Raw genomic sequence first — 20,604 nt, forward strand, 5'->3', positions numbered from 1 at the left:
ATGGGGAGGCGCTCCTGCTGCCGCCGCCGGCAGCGGTTGCTGGTGGTGGCAAGTCTGGGCGCTGCGCTCCTGCTCCTGTGCACGCTCCTGCTCCTGCGTCCCGGTGAGTGCGCTTTGGCCCCGCCCGCGGGGCTCCACTAGCTGGAGGCCCCTGTGGAACATAGGTGCCTTCTACTCCTTGCAGGGGTCTTCTTCCCGGTTGCTGGCTGGCGAGGTGACCATTGTCTGGGTTACCGTTGTCTGGGTCGGGATGTGATGGTGGTGGTGAGCATACGGCCAGTCTAGGGGGATGCTGTCAGTGTCCCCACTCTCTGAGCCTTGAGAGTCTTGAAGGTGTGGAGGGGCTGGAGGTGAATAGGCAGTGGCTACGTCTGTGATGGTCTGCCCATCCTGTGTCTGTGTCTGTGGGGTCTGCTCACTTACCAACAGGATTGTACTCTACGGTGGGCAGAGGCTACTCAGGACAGGGAAAACGGTTTTCAGGGTGGTACATATCCATGGAGGGACATGGTCCAAGCTGGTGGATTGGGGGGTCTGTCCCCTCCCAGGGTCTCAGCAGTCTCATCTATGGAATAGGTGCTGAATCTATCTTTACAGGGCTTTTGGGAGGGTGAGCTTGAATGTTACAGTAGAAGGTGCTTGACCCCCAGCCCTTTCATCACATTGGATTCCTTAGGGACCCCTAGATGGAGGCCAGGGTTGGGCTGGGATACAGGTTAACAGAACTGGGGAGGCCTGAGGAGTAGTCAACAGGTCCATGCCTACTCACTCTGCCAACTAAGTTACCTCTCCATGACCAGACACAAGTGGCTGTGCCTAGATACCTCTGAAAGCCCTCCTCCTGCCACCCCGAGGGAGCCTTCCTGCCCTTACGGAGGACCTATTGGTGGATGGCTAAGCCCTGTATAGGTTCTTCCTCATGTCTAAAGTGTCACTTGGCATAGTCTAGGGTGTGGTCCCAGTGTCTGCTGTTGCCACAGTCTCTGTCCACCCTGTCATTCATTGTAGACAAATGTTTACCCAGTCCTGGGCCATGGTGGTTCCGGCCCCTCAGCGCTCAATCACTGCTGTGTGGTATGAGAGGATAGATGAGAGTCTGGGCCCTGGGTGGTGTCTGCAGAGGAGCATGTGTCTTGGTGGCTCTCAGCATGTCTTCATGCCTCTTGGGACACATCCCTCCTGCCACCTCATCTAGCTAGGTCTGAGAAGAGAAAAGAAACAACCACTTCCCTGGGATCATCCTTGCCTACAGGATCTGGAGGAGAGGGGGTGTGAGTGGGGGGAGAGAAAAGTGTAAGTCTGTTTAGAGAAGGGGCTCATGCTTTCCTCTCAGCACTTTTGCTCAGGTTGGGCTGTCATCTACACCTGTCACCCCCAGGCTGGCCTCATGCTGTCTAGCCTGGGAAGTCCCCACGGACCCTGGCTCCATTCCCCATAGCCTGAGATAGGTCTCTGAGCTTCCTCAGCTGCCATCCCTACCTTCCAGTCTCTCCTGATGTGCACACCCCACTAGACTAGGTTTCCAGCTGCTAGCTTTTCAGTCTTTGGTGCACCAGAGCGAACCCCACCTCATCTCCAAGAGCTAGCTCTTCACTCACTTCAGGGGAGAAACGTGTGCTTGTGGTAGGCACTGACAGGTAGACAGTGGGACCAGTCTACTGACAGGTAGACTGGTCTGGCTGCAGGGGGCAGGGTCCCACTGTCCTAGACCTCAGGGGGACATGCCCCTGTTTTTCCAGCCAAGTTTGGGTCATCAGTGGCTCATGGGGAGAAATTTATGGGCGAATGAGGGCTTAGGGGCTGGGTTCTAGCTGCCCTGGGGATCTCACTGGCCTCATTTTAGGGAGGAGCCAATTCTAGTCCTCCCACCCCAGGATCCGCTACCAACTCTGGCTCAGAGCCAAATCAGAGAGAAGATAGCATGGTGGAGTAGGACAGCTGCCTAAGACATCTCTGTCCCCTCATGCCACCCTTCCCTTTGGGCTCCTAGTGTTGGTGCCACAGCCCATCGCCAAGGCCCCCTTCTGTCCTTTGCTCCTTTGGCCTGGGCCTGGTGGCTGGGCTCCCCCACTGCTCACACCGCTAACCACATGTCTGTTGAACCTGTTGCCACTGAGCTTGTCTAGGAGCAGGAGAACTTATAGGTGTCCCACCTCAAAGAGTTGCATTTTGATACTAAAACCCCAGGTCTCCATGTCATCTGCTCTTAGACCCACATTGAGGGGTGGGGCTAGGGTATTTGATCTGCCAACCAAGAGATTGGAAGAGTCTCAGAATCCCTTAGCCTAAATGTCAGACTGATAGCAAAAGGAGAGGGCGTGGCTGTTGGATGGAGAGGCTCACCAGGTCAACTGGAGTCCAGAGCTCAGGAGACTCCTGGGGAAATGCTCTCTGACAGGTCAGTCAACTCAGGTAGGAGCAGGGAGTTAACTGTGATCAGGGGGAAAGAATCGGCTTTCTTAAGCCAAGAGTTGTGGGGACAGGATTTGAGTCCTAGAGCCCAGAGTCAAGGGAGGGGGTGATAGGACAGCTGCCCAATACACCATTATCCCCACAGGTGACAGTGCCATTGCAGCTCCAAGGATGTTCGCACGGCTTTGTTCCTCTGCCATCCTTGCATGGTGGTGGATGGTGATTTGGGTTTATTCTTTCCACTTTACAAAGCAAAGATACTTGGAGTAGACTGAAAGAAGCATAGCAGTTGATTAGATGGGAAACTGAATAAACTGGTTAGTTTTTTGTCAACTCGACACAGCTAAGGTTCATCTAGAGAGAGGAAAACCCAGTTGAGAAAATGCTTCCATCAGACTAGCCTGAAGGGGCATTTTCTGGATTAATAGTTGATATAGGAGGGCCCAAGGCACTGTGGGCAGTGTCATCCTTGGGCAGGTGGTCCTGGCTGTATAAAAAAGCATGCCAAGCAGGCCACAGGGATCAAGTCAGTAAGCTGTTTCTCCATGGTATCTCCTTTATTCCTGACTGTAGGTTCCTGTTTGAGTGACTTCCTTCAGTGATGGAGAATGACTTGTGATGAAATAAACAAAACCTTTCCTCCCCAAGTTGCTTTTGGTCATGGTGCTTTATCACGGCAACTGAAAGCAAACTGGGACAGAAATAAGTACTAAGAGTGGGGTTTGAATCCATGTGGGTACGTCTATTGGAGGAGCAGAAGGCCTGTGCATGCTGTGCGGTGCTGGGCTTTGGTGCGTAGGGTTCTGAAAACTGGCGGAGAGGTGCTGTAATCTGGAGACCAGTTCTCAACACTGAATGGGTTTGAATGGCAGGTTAGGAGGTGAGACATTCTCCAGTCTTTAGTCATTGACACTGGGTGAGGAAAACATCAGGGTTCCCTTACTCACAGAACTGACTTCCAGAGGGTTACCCCTACCCCAGGTCAAATGATTCCATCAGTAGTAAGCACTGTGAACAAATTAAAAGGAGGCTGACTTAGACTGGGCTTTAGTTAAGGTGTATGTTGATGTGATAAATACCACGACCCAAAGAGAGTTTGTTTCAGTTTATACTTCCATGGCAGTCCATCATCAAAAGAACTCAAGGCAGGAACCTGGAGGCAGGAGATGAACCAGAGGTCACGGAGGAGGGCTGCTTATTGGCTTCCTCAGCCCGCTTTCTTATAGTACCCAGGAACACCAGCCCAGGGTTGGCACTGCCCACAGTGGGTCCTATCAGATCAATCATTTGAAAATGCCCCATGGGAACTGGGATCGTCATGTAATTCAATCTTGTTTCTAATACAAATATATAAAAAAAATAAATAAAAAAAGAAAATTCCCCATGGGCCCATCTGGTAGGGACATTTTCTTAATTGAGGTTTCCTCCTCCCAAAAGACTTTAGCCTGTGTCAACTTGACAGGAAGCTATCCAGCACAGTGACTGCAGATGTTTTCTGTCACATTCAGTGGAAACATGGACAGCATCTGGACTCTGATGGGAGACAAACCAGCAGCAAGTGTCCTTCATGCTAGGCAAATGTCATGTGCTCTACCATTGGGCTTTACTTGTAGCTTCCTAGCCCTTCCTCCTCAATTTCAACTTTGAGTCAGGGTTTCAATATTTGTCTAGGATATCTGGGTACTCTAAGCTGTATTTAAACTTGTGATCCTCCTGCCTCAGCCTTCTAAGCAGCTAGGATCACAGGCCTGCACCACAAAGTAGGGCTGCTGTATGGATTTTGAGATGACCCACTGGGCTAAGCAGTAGGTTAATGAGATAGTTTCCTAGTGCCCCTGGGCAGGGATGGGAGCCAGGAGGGCTGTCAGTTCAGAGCCAATGTGGACCTGGTGATGACTGGTCAGATAGGAATCTCCTCACAGCAGCTGGCTTGTAAAAGTCAGTGAATAGAGTTTAAGTAGGCCTGGAAAGAGACAGAATGACCTTTCTTCCTGTGAAGAGCTTGTCCAATGTGTCCCCCTCTCCCTTCAGGACAATCATGGGAAAGAATGCCCCTGACACTGGATTGCAGGGCTCCCCTATAGCATTTGGGGGGCCTCAGTGGGGCCAGTAGACCCAGCCCCAGCCCCAGCCCCAGCTGGTGCTTGTGTTGGTTTGTCTTGCAACAGAGCATTGAGAACTTATTAACCAGGATGTGGTTGTTGCAATGTGCCCTGGGATGGACTCACCCCCACCTCACTCCCATCCCCCAAAGCAACCTGCCCTGCCTTGGGGCACAGGGCTTCCTGCTAGAAGTGGGGGCTGAGGACTGGGGTCAACTTTTGCGGAGGTTTCTGTGATGGAACCACCGGTTCCTGCAAGCGTGTGTTCTACTGTATTTCACCCTCTGACCTTGTGTGCCTTGTCCCTCCCCAACATGGTGGGCACTTCCTTAGTAAAGCAGAGCTTGGGGACCTTGGGGACCCCTATGATGTGCAGGAAGCCTGGGCCTTAGCAGTGCAGACACTGGAACCTAAGGTGTCTTTGAATCCAATAGCCTTGAAGTTTTGGCCTTGTGACTGTCAGTTTCCCCATCTAGTAAGTGGGAAAGTAAAAGTTTCCACCTGACAGGACAACATAGGTCAGTTCTACACAGCACAGTTACACAGTGTCCTGTGTCACCTGCCCAGTACCCCAAGGGCCCCATCTTTGTGCGGACATAGGGTCCTGGGGAAAGCTCTCTGCTGTGGCCTATAGCACTTTCTCCAGGATTTCCTCCCACCCTCTAGGGGCACTGACTCTACCCAAGGCTGGGTACCAAAAGTTCTGGTGGGCCTCACATTGGTGTCCTGAGCTGAGGGGGGCAGCCTGTCTGAACAGTCAGCATGTTTCTGCTTGTCACAGGCCTGTTTCTCATCCGCAGGTCTGCTCTGGTCTCCTTCCAAAGTATTGTTGCTTCCAGGCTCTCTGTAACTAGGCTTTCTCCCAGCTGCAGTCCAGGGCTGTCTCCATCTATCTCCTGTTGTTGGCACTCCATCCCTTCCTCTTCTTTCTCTTCCCTCTTTAAGGCAGGGTAGTTGTTAACTTCCCTGCTGCTTGGGGTTAGGGGTAGTCTTAGTTCTGTTGAGGCCTCTCCCTGGAAATACAAGCCTGCTGTCTCCTCTTCATTCCATTCTGCGTGTCTCGGGAAGGGGAGGGAGTACAGCTGGGAGCAGGTTAAGCAAGGCTGGGGGGTGAAGGTTATGGGGCTCCAGTGTGGCCCTATTTGGAGCAAGCCTCAGTGGTCCATAGTGGGCTGGACCCATGGACTATAAGGGCAACCCCTTCTGATCAACTGTGTGGGGCGTGTGTGTGTGTGTGTGTGTGTGTGTGTGTGTGTGTGTGTGTGTGTGTACACATTCATCCCTCTATAGCCAGCCTGTCCTTGTCAGGCATGGAGCCCTGGGCTCTTCATTGCCAGGGTTGAGATAGTTTGGCCCTATAATCTGTGACCACAGCTATTCTGGGAACCCCTGGTGCCTGTCCTCCACCCACGGAGCCTTTGGCATCTGTTGTGGGACCCGCTCTTAGACAGCTGTGGTCTGGCCAGGAAATGGAAGGCCTTGGGCAAGGAGTGGCTTCTGGAAGAACAGGAACCTCCAAAGAGGGCTTTGGGTCAGATGGCTATGATGTGGTCCCTCCAGGCTACTCTCCCTACCCTGCCCACAGACCTAGAGGGAACCACAGTCCCCCAGTTGCTTGCTGAGGCTTTAAGATGACCCCTTTACTAGGTGGCCTAGAGTGGCACATCTTAACGTGAAGGATGGCAAGGACACTATTTTCCCCAAGTGTTGAGAGATGTTGCAACCCTGCTCAGACTCCTGATGCCAGTTGCTGTATTTAGCAACAGCTTATAATTAGCGGTGCCCGCCTATCCTGGCAGCTCATTCTCCGATGAAGGTGGTATTCTACCAAAAAGGAAGCAGGATCAGAAATCCTTCCCTGAGTAGAGTCTGGAAAAGTTCAAGGGCTGGGTTCATAGGCATCCTCAAAACAGGCTTCCTGCATGAGCCCTGGTCCAAGTGGCCCCCTTATTCTAAGTACACACACACACACACACACACACACACACACACAGAAGGTCTGGGGTGTGCAGACAGCTCTGTAGTCTTAAGTACAGTGAAGAAGGCAAGATTAAAAACAGGGTGTCCTTGTCCAGTTCTGGAAACAGGTAAAGCTGCATTTATCAAGAGTAGCATCCATACCTCGGAACATGGACATGCTTCCAAGGGCTTTCGTGGTGCCTCATATAGCCTGGTGCCCTCACTCTAGTAGCCTGCAGCTTGGCTGTGCCACAGTCCAGCCTTTCTGGAAAGCCATCAGACTTGTGAGCCTCCAGAAGTGACTGGCGGTGGCGCTGAGACGGGGGAGTAGAATAGCATGGGGCTGGGTGCTCTTCCCAGAAGGCAGGCAGGTTTCTTTCTTCTTGTCCCCTGTACTTGCCACTCTCCAATAGTGGAGGGTAAGGCATGGGTGTGGGAATGACCCAAGGACACTGCCCTACCAGTGCCCACCCCTTACCTAGTCCCCAGAAGGAAGAGAAGTCACACAAGTAGGATAAATGTGTCCTAGGGATACTGGCAAGACCACACTTTATCCAATGTCGGCAGTGATCTCTCTCTCTCTCTCTCTCTCTCTCTCTCTCTCTCTCTCTCTCTCTCTCTCTCTCTCTCTCTCTCTCTCTCTCCTTGTTGCCCTTCAGCATTTGAAAACAAAGCCCTGGGCTTTAGCTGGTTCGGAGGAGTGAAGAAGAGTCCCCTACAGCTGTTGCACGACCTGGACCAGGTAAGTGGCTGGGATGCCCTCTTACGTCCTGGATAGGAAGCCATAGTCTCCTGCATACCCTCTGTCATAGCTCTGTCCTGTATGGGCAGTGGGTAGCCTGGAAGTCCAGTTTCTCCTGCTTATCATCCCTCCCACCACACTGAGGCCTGTGCTTGCTTTGTGCTATGTATTGCAGACACAGGGAAGTAAAACAGCCCATGTCTGTCACAGGGGACCAGTGGTGAACAGATGGTCATTAAGCCATGCTTGTCCCAGGGGACCAGCAAACAGATGGTCATTAATCTATGCCTGTCCCAGGAGTTCAGGAAGATGGCCATTAAGTTCCCAAATTTTAGTTTGTGGCACAACAAGGGAATGTTCAGAGGACCCCCCTCCCAACACACATACACCCAATCATCTCCAAGCAGATGGAGCAAGTGGCCCTACTGGGACCACACACAGCCTCAGATATGCTCCCACACACCCAACAGCAAAGCACTCCTTTACTTAGGGTGGGGTTATCTCCCAAGGAACCCAGCCTGCTTAAATATTGCTAAATCAAAATGCTCCTAACATCTGGGACCCTTGATGCTCAGACCCTTGGCCATACAGGACACTGCAGATGTAGCTGCTCCCCTGGTGATGGTGTGAGTAGGGATTAGACTCAACTATCCTCTCCTCCTACAGGGAGATATCTATACAAAGTGTCACTCAAGCCCAGGATAAAGTCTACATTCAAATCTAGCAGCAGCTCTTTCTGAATGCCACCATCATAAAGTTGTCTTTTTAAAGACTAAAATCATACAAGTAATGCTGCCTGCCTGATACCCATACATAGGAGAACCCATACTTGGCTCAGCCAAAAAACACAGACAGCATGTATTAGCACCTACTGTATGCAGCCATTCTTGTACCAGGCCTTTTCTTTTTGAGCCACCAACCAGTTCCAAATCATGACACAGGGACTTGCTAGTTTTGAATGCTTGGTCTAGCGTAGGCTCATTTCTGACTAGCTCTTTTTAAATTAACCTCTTTCTCTTTATCTGCCTTTTGCTCGGGGCTTATTACCTTTTCTTACTTTCTGTATATCTTACTTTCACTGCTTCTCCTGTCCAGCTGAATGGCAACTGCCTGGCTTCTTGCCCTTATTCTCTCCTCCTCTCTCATTCCTCTTCTCTCTCCTATTTCTCTGCCCAACAACCCTGCCTATCCTTCTCATTACTATATACTGGCGATTCAGCTTTTTATTAGACCAATCAGGTGCCTTAGGCAAGATGAAATAAATGCAACACATCTCTTTTTATAATTACACATCCTTTCATCATTAAACAAAGGCAGCATACAAATGTAACACACCTTTATACAGTTAAATATTCTGCCCCATAAATAAACACAATCCACCTTTGCCCAGTTAAAATAACATTCCTCAACACATTCTCTTGTGCTGAGACTTAGTGGCAAACAGCTGGACCAGGGTCCTGCCCTCACAAGCAGACAGCACAGTTAGGTAGGACATAGTCTGACCAGCATTTACACGTCCATGAAATCGAGTTGTGCTCTGAGGGAACAGTGTGGATTACAAGGAACTCCCCAAGGGGATTCCAGTAGAGACGGGGAGAGGCTACTCCCTGAGAGAGGGATTTGTAGTGGGACCTGAAGAGGATAACTCGGACACTACAGACAGAGGGAAGAGCTAGACCAACAGCCTTAGAGAGAGGAGGGCAGAGAGGTTGTCTATGTTGAGCCTGGGAGGCAGGCAGCATTCCACAAGGCCCAAACAGTGGCAAGGGCAATGGGGAGCTGTGGAGGATTTTAAGCAGGGGCAGAAGATTCTCTTGGACTGCTGTGTGGGGAATGGTGAGGTAGTCTGCCCTCGGGTTGCAGATAAGGAAGTCTTGGTTCACAGAATATGTCTGGCTCACTCCTGGTTGCACATTGAGCAGGTGGAGGACAGACTTTTAAGGGGTCCCAGATTCTACTAGCTCTGCAGCCTGGGACAGACGGGTCTTTAGTCCCAGGATCCAGGGACTGTTGAAGTCGAATACTTTGAGGCCATATACCTTGCCTCTGGAGAAATGGCAGCAATAGAAATGTCAGGGGACGAGGACTGATCTTGTGGCATGCACCTGGCCACTTATGCAAACCATTAGATAAGGCTACCATTAGACAGATCTACTGATGGGAAATTGAAGCAAGGGGCCAAGGACCCTGCAGAAGTCATGGAGCTCACAAAGAATGGAGTCAACTGGACAACTGGGAAGCTCAATAGAGGGGACAAGAGCTGTAGTGCAGATGTGGTCCCAGCTGTTCAGTCCCTACAGTCCCAAGTTTAAGAGCCAGCCTCCCACAAAATGCCATGACCTCCGGGAGCTCACTTCTCCCACACCTGGGTTTTGTCATCTGCTGAGAGGACCATGTTGACTGTCTTAGAATTCACAAGTCTGTAAACAACAGCAGTGTTGACAGAAAGGCCAGCAGCCCCATGGGACAGCAGTGGCATAGTGCCCTGTCATCCTCTGTTAACTGCCGTTACAGATTCGCAGCCTCATGACTACAAGATGACTGCCATCCTCACAGGAGAGGATCCTGGGATGGGGGGTGGGTGGTTAAAGGTTTGGGTTTTCCCCCTATGCCCTCTTGCTTTGTATCTCCAGGAAAAGCCTTTTCCAGGAGCAGCCGGCAACTTCCCTACATCTCTTTGATCAGAGCCAGGCCACATACCTACCCTAGACTCATCCCTTATGTGGAGGTGTGAGGCTGCAGGATGGTTCTTCTGAGGCTAAGCACAGGTCCCAACACAGTTAATGAGTAGGGAAGTGAGCCAAGGAATAGATGGCTGGCATTCCTCCACAAGGATGTGCTGGCTGTGAGGAGGTTGAGGGGAGCCTGGCCTGTGGGGCTCCAGGTGCGGCCAGGTTTCCAAAGCACTCCTGATAGAAAGAACAGGATCTTTTTAGAGTCTACGGACCCAATGGCATGGCTGAACTTGACATGGTGACAAAGAACGGTGAAAGTTCAGTGCCGTACACGTCTCCTCAGCCAGGTCCTGGTCCTCCCCAGATGAGACTGGTCCTTGTGTGGGCTTCCAGGCAAGATCTAGGATGTGCGTTGTAATGTGTCTTTTTCTGTTCTTCCAGACAGCTCCCAAATAATGACATAGGGACTTCATATTAATTATGAAGGCTAGTTCCTAACTAGCTCTTATAACCTAAATAAATTAACCCATTTATATTAATCTACGTTCTATTAGGTGATGTTACCTCTCTCCACCTTGCACTGTTTTGGTCTCCTGGTATCTCCTACATACCTGGATACCTCCTCTTCCTTCCTCTCTCTGCCAGGATGTCCTATACCTCCTGACTAGCTACTTTTATTACACCATATTCACACAGTGTGCAAATCCCACAACAGTGCATTTTAACTCTTCCAAAATGTCACTTTTTGGAATTCAAGTTGTGTGTCTCTGCTTGTCTACTTCCCTGCTTTAGCTCTCCTTTGGAATTAACACAAGCAGGATGACTGACATAGAACCCCCACATTACATCACCAGCTCTCTCCCTCTTACTCTAAAGCCCATCGCAGCCCATGGATTCTGGAACTGTCAGCACTTAAAGGAAAAAAAAAAGTGCTCCTCCACCCATCCTTTCTGAAACACTTTGTTTTCTTCCCTCCCCCATAAAATACAAAGGTCAGGGCACTTAATGAATCATGGGCCTCTGCAGAATAATTTTAAAAGCCCCAGAAACACATATGTCCATGTGGGCACACATCCACATACTTCCATACCACCAGCACCCATGATCTCATGTCTAAGGCTGGGGCTCTACCATTTCTCCCTCTACTATGGCCTCTGAGCTGGAAATATCCCTAAGGACTTTAACTTTCTGAGAAATAACTTAGCATAAATTAACTCTTTTGAAATGGCTGATTCAGTGGTTTTTCGTATTTTACATGTGACCTCACCATTACATGATTCCAGAACATTTGTAACCTAAGAGACTATGATTATATTGTGGTCATTCCTCTTCCTTCTCTTCTAGCCCCTGACAACCACTAATTCACTTCCTGTCTGTAGATTCACCTGTTTTGATCATCCATTCAAAAGGAATTATATGAATGTGCTATCAGTCACACTCGGGAGGAGGAGGCAGGAGGATAACTGTGAGTTCAAGGCCAGCTTGGGTCTACCTTGCAAGTTCCAGGACAGTCAGGGCTACCCTGTGTCAGAGAGAGGGGGAGGGAGGGAGACAGGGAGAGAGGGAGAGAGAGACAGAGACAGAGAGAGACAGAGAAAGAGACACAGAGAGAGAGAGACAGAGAACCTTAGAACCATGCAATAGTTGGCCTTTTATGCCTGGCTTCTTTTACCCAGCAAGCTTTCAAGGCTTATCTGTGTTGTGGCATTTGTCATACTTTCATTCCCATTAATGGCAAATAATATTGTTATAGATATGCCATATACTATTTATCCATTTGTCAGATAATGAACACTTAAGATGTTTCCACGTTTTTGCCAATAGGAATAATGCTGCTATGAACATCCATCTACAAGTTTTTAGTTGCTTGGCAGCTTTGAGCTATGGATAGGCAGGTGGGAACAGCAGTAAATGGTGCCATATGGTGTTATAGCCCTTACCCAGACCTGGGTTATCTAGTCCTACTAATGCTGGTGCTCCTATGTCAGTGCAGAAAGTTAGGGTTCCTAAACCCTTTACACGAGCCAACGTCACAGTGCTTGGGTTTGCATTTGAGACTCTTGACCCTAAATACCTGGCAGCATTCTAGAATTTCCAGGAAGCAGGGCATGCACTTTCCCCTTCTCTTTAAGCCTGCTATGTGCTCTGGCCATTCTCTGACTGTCCAGCTGCCAGACAGCTGACTGCCTTGCCCCTGCCTCAGGGCAGGCTGCAGCAGCAGTGTTCTTCCCTTGCTGACTCTCCTGCCTGCCGCCAATCTCAGGCCACACTACAGAAAGCATGAGAAGACCTTCCAGAGGAGGGCCTGATGCTGCAGTACCCGGAACAGTGCAGAGGGCCTTACAGGGAAGCAGTCTGAGTACTCTCTGTTCACAAAGCCTAAAAGGGGCATTGGTACCAAACACGGCATTTGTTTCTTTATCACCCATCACAGACATGGAGGTTTGTATTTGGGCCAGTCACAGACCTGTGTCTTAGACCAGCTACAGCAGTCCTTCTGCTGGCAAGAGAGAGGAGTAGAGGGACAGATGATGAGAATAGATATGTTCTCCCTCTGTCCCAGGCAGAAATGGCTGCAGAGTTTTCTAGATCTCATCAAGCCTTGTAATAACAAAAGTTGGAAACACAGTTTTACCCCCTGGCGGAAGCTGTGCCTTCAGGAGCTGGGGGAAGCAGCTGTGATCTTTGTACAGTTTTCTCAAAGTGTCTCTAAGTGTCCAAGATGGCCTGTGCTGGCATACGGGGAGTTTGCCTGTTTTAATGCCATCCTTTTAGTCAGGGGATCCAGGGAAAGTCCAGCAGCTGCTAATTAGGGACCCAAACTACTCATTCCCCAAAGTCTTTGATTTTTTTTCCCAGAAAAGCGAACAGCAGAAGGATGGCACAATTATCAACACTAAGAGTAACTTTAATACATTTTAACAGAGCCCTGTACCCTAGCAGCTACCCTTCTGTCTCTGATCTGATGGAGGTGGAATGGTGGTAGGAGGTGGTCTTAAGAGATGAGGACCCTATTGAAGAATAAATTTGAAGGGTTACTCTGAAGTACAGCTTGGTTCTTTGCATGGCTGAAGCAGGCTAAGTGGACCACGCCCATGATCCTCTGAATAGAAACTAATTCACAGTGCTATATTGTGATTGGAATACAGGAAGTGCTAGAATGAATGCTGGTGGCTGGTGCCCCTTCCCCCACAGCAAAGACAGACATGGAAAAGGCCAAGTTACCTGACAAAGCACTGTGATTAACATTTTCTGGTGGTGGGCTGGAGTGATGGCTCAGTGTTAAGACCACTCACTGCCCTCGTAGAGAATCCAGGTTTGATTCCTAGCTCCCACATGGTGGCTCATTCCCAATTGCAGTTCTAGTTCCAGGGGATCTGATGCCCTCTTCTGGCCTCTTTGGGCACTGCATGCACATGGCACACCAATGTACACGAAGGCAAAATACCCATGCATATAAAAGGAAAAACTTTGTTGGGGGGAAAAATTAAATCAAGGTCCAAAGAAATGTGTCCATTCATTAGTACAGAATCAGAAGTCTATTTAACCACCACACACATAAAAGCCCATATCCTACAAGTAGCTGAATGACTGCTGCCAAGGGAGGGCTATACTTCAGGGGTAGCCTGGGCACACAGCCTTGCTGTTGTCCTTGCCAGAGTGTGTGAAGTGGGGAGGACATAATAAGGCGTCAGAATTTAAACAGAGGGTCTCTGTGTGTCTGCGGTTATATGCTGTTCATCCTGCCCTTGGCCATCCTTCTTTATCCAGTTTACCCAGTCCTGTAAAGACTCATTCTCAGGCCGGGCATTGGTGGCACATGCCTTTAATCCCAGCACTCGGGAGGCAGAGGCAGGCAGATCTCTGTGAGTTCAAGGCCAGCCTGGTCTCCAGAGCGAGTGCCAGGATAGGCTCCAAAGCTACAGAGAAACCCTGTCTCGAAAAACCAAATTTCTCGGCAATCCTAGTGTACACACAGTAGCAAGCACATCCAGGTCTTCACATCCTTCCCGCCTCAACAGTTAGACTGCATTTCCTCCAAGTCCAGGGCAGACTCTGACCCCAGACCATGCAGAGACTGGTAACACCTCTGGGATTCCAGTTTCCTGGGGTAGGGGGAATCCCTTGCCTGAGTTCCTGGGCACATGGCATCTGTGCAGCCTTGGCCTGGAGCCTGCTGCACTCTGATGCTCCATCCTGCCCGCCTCCATCACTTGTCGCCTCCAGGATGGGCACTCCACCATGGCCGAGGTACACCAGCAGCGGCGCGAGCTGCTACACCAGGCCTGCAGGCGCCACACACGACGCCAGCGCCTGCTGCAGCCAGAGGACCTGCGGCACGTGCTGGTGGACGACGCACACCGGCTGCTGTACTGCTACGTGCCCAAGGTGGCCTGCACCAACTGGAAGCGCGTGCTGCTGGCGCTGCGTGGCCGTGGGGACCCGGGCTCAATCCCTGCGCACGAGGCGCATGCGCCTGGCCTGCTGCCCTCGCTGGCTGACTTTGCACCAGCCGAGGTCAACCGAAGGCTGCGCGACTACCTGGCCTTTCTTTTCGTGCGCGAGCCCTTCGAGCGCCTGGCCTCCGCCTACCGCAACAAGCTAGCGCGGCCACACAGCGCGGCCTTCCAGCGGCGCTATGGCACGCGCATCGTGCGCCGCCTACGACCACACGCGCAGCCCGACGCGCTGGCCCGCGGCCACGATGTGCGCTTTGCCGAGTTCCTGGCCTACCTGCTCGACCCGCGCACGCGGCGCCATGAGCCCTTCAATGAACACTGGGAGCGCGCGCACGCGCTGTGCCACCCGTGCCTAGTGCGCTATGACATAGTGGGCAAGTTCGAGACGCTGGCAGATGATGCAGCCTTTGTGCTGGACCTGGTGGGTGAGCCTGGCCTACGCTTCCCCGCTCCACCACGGAGGCCGGAGAAGAACCCCACTCGTGAGCAGGCCCAGCGCCTCTTCCAGGACATCAGCCCCTTCTACCAGCGTCGCCTCTTTGACCTCTATAAGATGGACTTTCTGCTCTTTAACTACTCGGCCCCCTCCTACCTGCGGCTGCATTAGGGGTAGTGGGTGTGGAGAAGACCTGTGACTGCTGTGACCAAGAGGCCGCCAGGAGGTCTGAAATGAACCTGGTAGTGTGGACTGGAGAACCATTCTCATACCTTACCCAGTGGGCCTGACCAAGATCCTGGAAACAGGCCACACTCATACCAACTGGGTTGGGCACAGCTTGCCTCAGGTGACGGTTCTGGCCCTTTCTGCCTTTGGTTTGATCAGTGTCTCTTCTGCTGCAGGTGGCAGGCTTTGTTTTGTGGTGGTGGTGTGGTTGTGAGAGGCCATTTTCGGCCATGTCTACGCAGTGCTACAAGACTGAATGCTAGGGTTTGGTTCAGTGTGGTCTGATGTCTGGCCCTGTGTCATGTCTTCTCTTCACTCAGGCTGGCAAGGGCAGACATAGCCAGAGAGAAGCTATGCCCTGGCCAGTTCGGGATGTATGGCTATCCTTGTCAGCAGGCACTGCTTAGGAGTCAGTGTGAGCTGCCTGCCACCTTGGCAGTCACTAGATGGTGGAGTAGTGCCATCCCACCTATACCTGACTGGTCTACCTTTGGTCTCATTTCAAGATTCAGGGTCTGCCCCTGTGTCATCAGAGGCCAGGATGCAATATGGTGATCGTTTTTGGTCATTTGTTTTTTTAAAAAATAAATATGTTTTATTACATTTTCACTTTGGGGATTTTCTCTGCCTCCTTGGGTCATTTACCTGCCAGAACTTGGGCAACTCACTGTTTCTGAACCTCAGTTTCTTCTGCTGTTGAGTGGCACATGAGTGCCAGGTGGTAGGCAGATCACAGGAACATGGTCATGGAACCTAGGTCACTTCCCAAGCAGCACACAGGTGGTGGTGATGGTGGCAGCAAGAGGGCAGCTGGAGTTAGAGAGCAGCCAAAGGTAACCAACAGGGAGCAGAAATGGTGGAGAAGGAGACAAAGGACGGCAGACAGAGGGCCAAATGCTGTGGCTGAAGAAAAGTGGCTGTGGGGGTGGGGCTCATGGGGGAGCAAATTCCTGTCAAGAAGCTGTGACCTTAAACTGGGTGTTGGTGACCCAAGCCTTTAATCCCAGCACTTGGAAGGCAGAGGCAGGCTGATTGATCTTGAGTTCGAAGCCAGTCTGGGCTACAGAGCAAGTTCCAGGATAGGCTCCAAAGCAATACAGAGAAACCCTGTCTCAAAAAACCGAAGGAGGAGGAGGAGGAGGAGGAAGAGGGGGAGGAGGAGGAGGAGGAGGAGGAGGAGGAGGAAGTGAAGGAAGAGGAGGAGGAGGAGGAGGAAGTGAAGGAAGAGGAGGAGGAGGAGGAGGAGGAAGCTGTGACAATAGCAGACACTGCCTGCTGCCTTCTGTCTGATGCCTGCTGGTGGTGCTGTTTTTTCTCTGTTGCCAGAAGCTGAGGGTGACAACTGCCTAGAGATGGACTTCTGGTTAAAGTTAAGGGAAACGATCTCCCAGCCTGAGCATGTGGAACCCCTAGTCTCTGGCTTCTACAGCCTGGAGCAACAGGCCCTGGCTCTCAGGATTTGAGCTGCAGGCTCTGGCTGTGCCAGTCCAGCTGTGGGCCTCAGGCACTCAAGGGTTGGGTCTGCCAGCACTACAGAGTTTCTCCTCATCCACCCTGAGTTCTATCTAGTTAAAGAAGGACCTCAGGCAGCTGAGTGAGCAGGCAAAGTCAGACCTCATCTGTGAGGTGCAGACGGGCCCTGGGGTCTGCCTCCTCAGTCACTCACCCCTGGCCTTTATTTCAGCTGGGTTCTCCCTCACAGGAACCTGCATGAGGCCTTCAGAGCACTTCTGTGAGCAGCCATTGGCCCGTGCGGGCCCTTGCCTCTATGGATCTTGAAAGGAGCTACCACTTCTGCTGATGGCTGTATGTATGAATCCTTGTCCCAAGCCTGCCCTTCTCCCCACTGGAGGAACGTGGAGAGTCCAGGGCCTGGTATCTTTCCCAGCAACCCACAACCATAGCTCTGCCCTTCCAACCAACCTGTGGAGTGAGAGGCTGGGGCCTGCCTCACCCACCCTCTCTGCCTGAGCAGGTATGGAAAGAGTTCACAGAGAGCCTCAATGACTTTCACTTCTCCAGAGTTGGTCAATTGTTTAAGGGGAATGGGAAAGATCACTATGGAGATGGAGTCCTGAGCATTGGAACACGAACCTTATAATATTCACGAAGAGATTTGGACTGAAAGCATTCTCATTATGGAATGGGAAGCGTATATTTCGACAAATAAAAAAAGCACAAATAAAAAAAGCAGGATTAGGTATATCCTGGCCCTCACACTGTAACAGTTCACTGGGTGCTCAGCTGTTCACACCTGTTTCTATATCACTCACCTTGGTTCCCAGCTCAACTCAGCTTCCACAGAGCCCCTGATGGAAACTTTTTGCTGAAGCTGGCACCTGACTATGCCACACTCCCTGGTGTGTCACATCCAGACGCCCCGAAGTGCTGTGCTGCTACCACCACTTCAGTGTTTATGCATGCTGATGGTCACACTCACGTGCCCTCTAATGAGGCACCAACTACTATGCTCCATCTAGATGTCCCCACACATGCCAACATGTCCCTTTGCAGGCAACACATACTCTCTCTCTCTCTCTCTCTCTCTCTCTCTCTTTCTCTCTCTCTCTCTCTCTCTCTCTCTCTCTCTCTCTCTCTCACACACACACACACACACACACACATTTTAATATACACAAGACAGTTTCTCAGGTACTTCTATAATTTAAGAATATTATTATACCTTATCAATCATTCCAGATCAATACATAGTTGCTTCTTTCTTCTAATGGCTACCTAAGGTTGCAGGTGCAGCTGTGAGCATCAGCAATACCTACTAGCAGGTGTTTAGTTGGCTTCCCACTCTTGCTATTTCCAACTACTAGAATGACTGCCATTATTGTCCCGACACCTTGGCTTACATGCACATGTATCCGGATAAAGTTCTAGAAATGTTATTTGCTCTATTTAATCTTTACTCCAAAGCCATGTGATTAAATATTATACCCATTTTAAAAAATGAGAAACTAGAGGCAAATTGACCAGTCCAAGCAGAAATGGAATTTGAACCTGCAAAGTTTATTGGTGCTGTACAGTCTTTGGGCGTGGGGGATGGACCACTCCTGGTTTCTGGTGGCCTACAAGATTGCTCCCTTTTACAAATGTTTCTGTGGCAGTTGCCTGGAGCAGAGAGAAGGTGGCTGAGAAAGGGGCCATGGAGAGTGGACATTCTAGGAAACGTTCTTAGATGGCCCTGAAGTCTCAGTGGTGTGGGGATGGTCAGCACTGGCCTTCCGAGGAAACAGCTTGCCAAGGTCTAGTCTAGGGAAACGGAGGCTCAGTAATTTAAGTTCCCACTGCCTATACAGTGGGGGTTGTCGAGACTTTGAACTGGATTGTGGTGTAGCATCCGAAGCTCCGAACCTAGAGAAACCACACAGAACCACACCTGGCCCAGGGAACCCTGCAGGTTCCAACCAGCCAGAGCAGACAGTGCTCTTGGCGGATGTCTTAAGTCAGGCCTGTCCCAGCCTCATATGCAGCCTCTGTAGTCAATGGCTGCCAAAGAGGCACAGGGAGTGGCCCACACACTCCTCCTGCCACCTGCTTGTCCAGCCTTGGGAATCCAAGTTAGACACAGGAGATTTCAAATGCTTCTTGGACCTCAGGGTGTACCCTGGTCCTGCCCATCCACTGGGTGAGCTATGTTGGTTGATAGGCTCAGCTAAGTCGTGCTCATTTTTCTTCTGTGGTTACCACTACCTGAGACTACCTCCTAGCTCCCCACCAGCGATTGTCCTCAACCTGAGACTGGCTCCTCTTAACCTTCTAGCCCAAGGCTGCCTTCACAATTGTGCTAGGTGGATCCTTGCTCTCTTCCCCCTTATGGAGCCTGCAAGTGCAATCCCCTACACCAGGCTTCTCCTTCAAGGTCCCTGTTCCCTTTTCACCCTGTTCCTTCTCCTTTCTCTATGCCCTGGGTCCTACAACTGGTAAAAAGCAGGCAAGGGTTTAGAACTAGAGGACGTCATGGGCCTGGGATTTCCCCACTTGCACCCCACCCTTCTAATGTGGCAGGCTGCACAGCCCCCATATATGTTTCCTAGCTCCAGAGCCCAGGCTGGAAGTCCCTCAGGATGGAGCAGCTTGTCCACCATGCCTTTGTATAGGCAGCACTTGCAGCCTGCTGGTTTAGGATGGAGCACTGTAGTCAAATGTCTGCTGACTCTCTGAGAGGACCTACCCAAAGGCGACTGAGGTTTCCCTGTATAGGGTAGGGTGATGTCAATGAGACATATTTGTCTGGATGTGACCATCCAGATCAGCCACGTACAGGAACTTACCCTGGCATGGGAATAGACCGAGTTGGCACCAGATTCTTCTGTAAGGGCAGCTGATCCTTCAGTGAGTTGCTCTTGGCCTTCCAGGACTGTTGGGATGCTTGGTCGGGCTCTGTCAACAGACATAACCTAGAAGAGCCCCTGAGTGGTTAAGTGCCTGCAGCCAGACACACCCAGAGGAGTTCACACCTGGACATTCCTATGTGTCTGGCCTCATATTCAATGCTTTACAAAACCTCTGTTCCACCCTTCAGCTTCCCTGGACTTGAATAGCAGGTGAAGAAGAGAGAGTTAGATCACTGGCCACAGCACAGTGTTCCTGAGGGGTCCCTTGGACTAGAGTCTCTCCTCCCATCTCCAGCTCCTCAGAAAATCCCAGCTCCTCAGACCTAGGAATCATATAGGGATGGCAACTGGACTCAGCCCTAGGTGTCTAGGCATCTTGTACCTGTAAGGAAACTTCTTGATGAGTCTCTCCTGGGTGTTGGTTTTGTGTTTCTTATATCGGCGGGGCTTCTTGGAGTCACTCGATTCCATCACAGAGGGAGTCAGGCTATGTCCCTCTCAGCCATAGCTAGAAAACAAGAGGACACTGCCAGAGCAGAAGCAAGGGTAGGAGGTCATGAGTGGTATCTGGAGAGCTCATTTGACTTCCCCACTGATGGAGAATATTGTTATTGCCTCGTTTTTTGTGGGAAGGGAAGAAAGAGAAACAGCAAGTTTACTGCTTTGTGTACATCCACCCAAGAAAAATAGTTAGGAGTGTTGGAATTCCAGAATAGCTCAGACAATCCTGAATGACCAAGTAGGTGGCAGGAGTCTCATCCAGCCACCTGCCATCCATTTGCAGGATGGCCCTGTCAACTGCTGTTTCCCTGTGGGACTAGGACTACTGTAGAGTCCAGGGAACCTTTTTGATTCCATGAAACCCAGGCATCTCTACTGTACAGCAGTAACTGTAACTTTACTGTTGTGGGGTGGTCCCCACAGGCTACTGGAACTCACCAAGGCAACCTAGCTTAAATCTCCAATGTGACAAGGTTTAGGACTTGGATCACAAAGCCCCAAAACTGTTCCTGCCCAGGAAGTTGTAAGTTGGAGACCTGCTGTTGAAAGACCGCCCCCCCCCCCCGGCGGTAGCTTTTCTCTTAAGTTTGGCCCCTACTCTGGTCGGCAGCTGGCGGGGCGCGCGCGAATACATCCTTCCCTCCCCAGCACTCTCCCCGACCCTTGATCCCTGCAGCTGCTGGCTCTCACTCCCCGCCCCGCGCAAGGCCAACCCCCGCCGGATCGCTCCGGATAGCTCCGGA

At 51.0% G+C, this 20,604-nt stretch overlaps 2 protein-coding genes across 2 annotated transcripts; one reads left to right on the forward strand and one right to left on the reverse strand.

Moving 5' to 3' along the window:
• Chst13 (carbohydrate sulfotransferase 13) lies at nt 1-14,957 on the forward strand. The gene is made up of 3 exons (XM_027428849.2): nt 1-103; nt 7,133-7,215; nt 14,118-14,957. The coding sequence occupies exons 1-3, from the start codon at nt 1-3 to the stop codon at nt 14,955-14,957; spliced, it is 1,026 nt and encodes a 341-aa protein (XP_027284650.1).
• Nucleotides 14,958-15,772: 815 nt separating this feature from the next.
• CUNH3orf22 (chromosome unknown C3orf22 homolog) lies at nt 15,773-19,831 on the reverse strand. The gene is made up of 3 exons (XM_027428991.1): nt 19,743-19,831; nt 19,298-19,423; nt 15,773-15,824 (listed from the first exon to the last, which is right to left on the reverse strand). The coding sequence occupies exons 1-3, from the start codon at nt 19,829-19,831 to the stop codon at nt 15,773-15,775; spliced, it is 267 nt and encodes an 88-aa protein (XP_027284792.1).
• Between the last annotated feature and the right edge of the window lie 773 nt (nt 19,832-20,604).

The sequence above is a fragment of the Cricetulus griseus genome, chromosome 8 (genome assembly GCF_003668045.3).
Source record: "Cricetulus griseus strain 17A/GY chromosome 8, alternate assembly CriGri-PICRH-1.0, whole genome shotgun sequence".
NCBI classification, from domain to species: Eukaryota; Metazoa; Chordata; class Mammalia; order Rodentia; family Cricetidae; genus Cricetulus; species Cricetulus griseus.